The sequence below is a fragment of the Parasteatoda tepidariorum genome, chromosome X1, assembly GCF_043381705.1.
Source record: "Parasteatoda tepidariorum isolate YZ-2023 chromosome X1, CAS_Ptep_4.0, whole genome shotgun sequence".
Lineage (NCBI taxonomy): Eukaryota > Metazoa > Arthropoda > Arachnida > Araneae > Theridiidae > Parasteatoda > Parasteatoda tepidariorum.
The window spans coordinates 56,978,861-56,984,335 of record NC_092214.1 but is presented as its reverse complement, the minus strand read 5'-3'; the positions used below and the strand labels follow the sequence as shown (position 1 = coordinate 56,984,335).

Below are 5,475 nucleotides of genomic sequence, written 5' to 3'. Positions count from 1 at the left end.
TTTCTATCTTTTAAGAAAATATTTATGTTTTTGCAAAAAGGAAATGTCCAGTTTTTCAGAAAATTCTATCCCTCTTTCTAAAACTTTTTGTATTAATTAATAAAGGGTGAAATTTTTCCTTGATAATATAAACTTTTTCACCTGTGAAAAAAATGATCAATAAAGACAAAATACATTTTAATAAAATAAATAAAATTTTATTCAAAGTTTCACCCAAGCACTTCTGCGGGCATACATCATAGGTTTCTTAACAATTTTATTTTTACTATACAATTTTTTATTTACATCTAAATGTGATGGTAATTGAATATCATTTAATGTTTTTAAAAATACATTTCTCCCCACTGGAGCTGATTTTCTATTTCGCAAAAAAGTCATTCATAAGATTTACTATATTACTTCCAGGAACAGCTTTATGTTGAATTCCGAGTGCTTGTCCTATTTATAGGTCTTGTAGAAATCGTCCAAATGCTTTCGCTTTAACGAGAGCACAATGCTTAAAATCTAGTGAATGTATAGTGCACGATGAAAAAGTTGGTATCAGTTCATCTACTTTAGGACAGCCAAAATCTTCCAAACTGTAAAACACTCTGCCGGTTAGAATTTCTAAAAATTTCCGTTTTCCGAGTCCTTTCACATAGATATGTGAATACATATCACACAAAAAAGTCAACATAGTATGAAATTTAATGTAGGGTAATTCTCCTTGGTTCCAATCTATTTGATGAATATTTCGGACTATCCAAGAATATTGTATTTTCTGTTGTGTTGGAAGTTCTTCAAACGGGAACGGTGGTTGGAATGTACACACTGCGGTAATGGGATTACCTTTTACGGCATGAAAAGCAAGTTCTTTGACAATGTATGTCCCTGATGAAAGTTGAAAACCTTCAAAATCAATGACTAAAGCTGAGAATCTTTTTCTGTTTCCTTCCTACAATAAAAAAAACGAAACTTTTGAGTCACCAAGAAAAATAATTAACAACACACAGTAAAAATGTTTATAATAATGTTCATAACTCCTTTCGAATACTACGATTAAGAATTTATTTGCAAAGTAAAAGTCTTTACCTCCTGATTTCTGTCTAAAATAAACCTTTTTACAAAAACAAATATGAAACGTTCACTTTTAAGAAAATATTTTTACTTTTTGCTAAAAAATTTGCTAGTTTTATAAAAATATTTCAAACTTTTTAACAAAATTTTCTATCTTTTAAGAAAAATATTTATGTTTTAGCAAAAAACTTTCTCTTTTAAGAAAATATTTTTACTTTTTGTTAAAAATTTTCTACATTTTAAGAAAAATATTTATGTTTTTACAAAAAAAATTCTCTTTTAAGAAAATATTTTCGCTTTTTGCTAAAACATTTTCCAGTTTTATAAAAAAATATTTCTAACTTTTTAGAAAAATTTTCTATCTTTTAAGAAAAATATTTATGTTATTGAGGAAATTTTCTAATATTTCAGAAAATTCTATATATTTTTCTGACACTTTTTGTATCAATTAATAAAGAGTGTAATTTTTTCTTGATAACATAAGCTTTTTCACCTGTGAAAATGATCTATAAAGACAAAATATATTTTAATAAAATAAATAACATTTTATTCAAAGTTTCACCCAAGCACTTCTGCGAACATATATCACGGGTTTCTAAACAATTTTCTAAGAAATGATTTTATTCCCACGTTCTATAACAAGTATGAAGCACTATGCTATTATGACTAATTGATAAAACGTGGATAAGCCCCCAAACGTCCCGGACAGACATTATCTTTGTAAAATTTTTTGAGAAATAGATAACACGTTCAAGTTCTGTAATCAGAATCATTTAAATATATACTTTCAAATAGAAAGGCTATAGTTAGTTTTAAATTAACTCCTAGTTTGAAAATAAAGTGAGTTATTTGCATTATTATAATATTAAATTATAATAAAACTAATATGTTTTTAATATAAATGAATTTAAAGCGGCAAAAATTCCCATTACATGTTTCTTAGATTTAAAATAATTCATTTGAAATTTTAAGGAAATTTAATTGATAATATAAATATGTCGTTATTCATTCTTTTTAACAAAATGCTCTAGTCTTTAGAAAATATTTTTATTACTGAGGGAGATTTTCTAATATTTCTGAAAATAATTTTATTTTTGTAAAAAATTTCCAGTTTTTCAAAAATAATTTTCATATTTTTGTAATAATTTTCTAGTTTCTATGAAAACTTTTTTGTATTAATTATTAAAGGGTGTATTTTTTATTGAATAGGTTAATAATAGGTAATATTGAATAGGTAAACAATAATTATAGTCATTTATATCAAAATAACTAAAATATATATATCAAAATAACTTAATCATTTATATCAAAATAACTTAAAAAATAACTAAAATTAAGAGTTATGAATATAGTCTCTTTCTAACATTTTAAGTATGGATGACACCATTAGAATTCATATAGTATTTTTTAAATTATAAAAATTTATTTTATTAAAACCTTAAGTTTTCCTCTGATCTCTGTACATTCACAGGATACTGGTTAACGAAACCAATCCCACTATTTGTCGTCGGACTAAGGGTAGGAGGTTTTCGTAGTCTTCCTCCTCATATAACATGGGTACTCACAAAGTCCACTTCGAAGACATGTATTGTCTCAAGATCTAGGAGTTCCATTGTCTTCTGGGTTCAAAAATGACAACATTGATAGCCGTAAATCCAAACGATAGGGATAAAAATACCTAATCGTATAAACTAATATTTATTAATTTAAAATTAATATACCTTTAATTCTAATACTTTTAATATTCACAGTAGACATACTTAATAAATTTTAACAAATAGAAAGTTAATTTAAGAAATATTAACTTCATTTAGATTACGCAATGAAAAAAAAAATAATAACTATTCCTAATTTGTAACTAAGAAGATGAGTAATTTTTATTATTAACAAAATAAAAATAATTAATTAAAATGTACAAAACAATTTACTTTATCTTGGTTAATTAAAGATACAGATTAACGCATCTCAGTAGTTTTAGAAATAATACTATTTAACATTATCAATATACTATTTATCATCAATATAATAAAAATAACGTAGTTATAAAATTTTTAAAGTTAACTAAGTTTTGTCACATGCTCTGCCTAAAAACGAATTAGTGCTAGAAGTTAAAATAAAACAATTCTATTAACAATAAATTTAAAAGCATAGTAAATTACTAAGAAATCAATAGTACTTACTTCAGTTTCAGCATGTTTTCTCTTTAAATAACCGTCCATAACGAAATGGTTAATTGAAAAACTTTTCAAAAACTTAATCGAGACACAACAGAAGAACAAGTGAAATACTAATATAAGAGGGGGGTAGGGGAAATTAAGTCACTCTATCCTTCTAGTTGCCAAATCATGAAAGTATAACTCTAACAACCAATCAGAAAAATGTTAAACTGTCACATGCTTAACTATTTACCAGCGCAAGTGAAAGGAACTGAATTCAACACATGCGTCATAGCCCAAGATCTAGCTTGTTATATGTTATCAGAATGACTCGCTCTGTAACCAGTAGTTGTGTTATCACACAAAACACGTCAAATCTTAACATGTGTATGGTCAGTACCGTTGCCACCCAGAGAAAGTTATCATAACATTAAGAGGGGCAGAAATAATTATTTAATAACTGTCAAAGGTTAAGTGAAAAATATATCGATGAAACTGTAGGATGATATCGATATCAAATCCTTTTCATTTATACACGTGTTCAGAATACAAAAGTTTAACTTATTAACACATATCTAACCAAGCATTCGTGGGTCAGTGGTTATGATATCCAACTACTGACCCACGAAGGCTTTTTGATGGCGTGAGTTCGATCCTCAGCCTTAATTATATTTAATAAATAATATTAAAACAGATTTAAATATTAAAATAGATTTAAAGTTATTTTATTTCTAAAATTCTCACATAGATGGCGCCACTAGAGTAAAAGTATGATATCATTTATGTGTTATGTAATAAGAGATGACGTCATAACTTCATAATATACAATATCTCCCCAAATAACAAAGTTTCTAAGTGTTGCCATCCTTAAAAACTAATATTAAAAGTAATGAGTGTTGCCACCCTCAAAAAACTAATAAATGAAAATAATATTTAAAAAACGAATTTATATTAAAAAACAGAAACCGAAATTAAAAATATTTTAGGCTTAAGAAAAAAAAAGAAATAAGCTCCCCATGACGTTGCAGACGAAGTTTCGATTTCAGGCTGGCAGAAATAAGCACTCCTTGACTTTCTGTGATGACGTCACTTCCAAGCAGGCAGAAATAAGTTCCGCCGCACCAAAACCCCTGCTTACTAAAAATAAAAAATTAATATTTTGAGTCACCAAGAAAAAACATTATTAATGATTGAACATTATTTTAAAAACTATTTCTAAGTAATATGAATATCTAAAATACAGTTTAAGAGTAAAAAATATATGATTAAGTTTACAATTAGGTAAGTTACGAAATAAGTAGTTAAAGAATTTAAAATTATGTTTAGGCTGAAAATCTATTAACATTAAATAAATAAATTATTATTTCACATAAACAGTCATAAAATAAGAGTGAAGAAAGTAATATGTACTTACTTGAATTTCAGCGTGCTTTCTTTTTAATGAAGAATTGGCTTCCATAACTAAAACAAACTTAAGAAATAAACTTTCACAAAGCAGCAACACACACCAGAGCAAAGGAACTCGTGATAAACGGTTCAAAGTCCTCTCTAGTCGTTGCCAAACTCAAAAAAGTAACTCTAACAGCCAATGAGAAAAATATTAAGCAGTCACGTGATTCATAACTCAACAGCATAAGTGAAGGAAACTGAATTCATCATACATACGTCACAGACCGAGGCTATCTTGCTATATCTTGTCAGAATGACTCACTGCTATCTATCAACAGTAGTTGTGACGTCACACGAAACCTAGTGATGCAGAATTGGTATCGTTGCCACCTCGAAAAAACAAAAACTAAATTAAAAAATACCCCCCCCCTACTATAGTACATCAACCGGGCAGAAAGAAGCTCTCATAAGTGTTGCCATCCTTGAAAAACAAATATTAAAATTATTATGTGTTGTCACCCTCAAAAAAAAAGTAATAAATGAAAATAATATTTAAAAAACGAAACTATATTAAAAACAGAAACCGAAACTAAAAATATTTTAGGCTTAAGAAAAAAAGAAATATGCTCCCCATGACGCTGCAGACGAAGTTTCGATTTCAGACGGGCAGAAATAAGCAACTTTCGGTTTGGCAGAAATAAGCAACTTCCGGTAGGGGCAGAAATAAGCTCCGGTTTACTTTGAGTGCTGACGTCACTTCCGTCTCACGTACATCGGATACTACATAAAGCTGTTCCTGGAAGTAATATAGTAAATCTTATAAATGACTTTTTTGCGAAATAGAAAATCAGCTCCAGTGAGGAGAAATGTATTT

At 27.8% G+C, this 5,475-nt stretch overlaps 1 protein-coding gene across 1 annotated transcript; it reads right to left on the bottom strand.

Annotated features, from left to right (window-relative positions):
* Nucleotides 1-149: 149 nt before the first annotated feature.
* On the bottom strand, nt 150-4,331 carry LOC122269093 (uncharacterized). The gene is made up of 2 exons (XM_043040677.2): nt 3,237-4,331; nt 150-934 (listed from the first exon to the last, which is right to left on the bottom strand). The coding sequence occupies exons 1-2, from the start codon at nt 3,273-3,275 to the stop codon at nt 443-445; spliced, it is 531 nt and encodes a 176-aa protein (XP_042896611.1). The 5' UTR covers nt 3,276-4,331; the 3' UTR covers nt 150-442.
* Between the last annotated feature and the right edge of the window lie 1,144 nt (nt 4,332-5,475).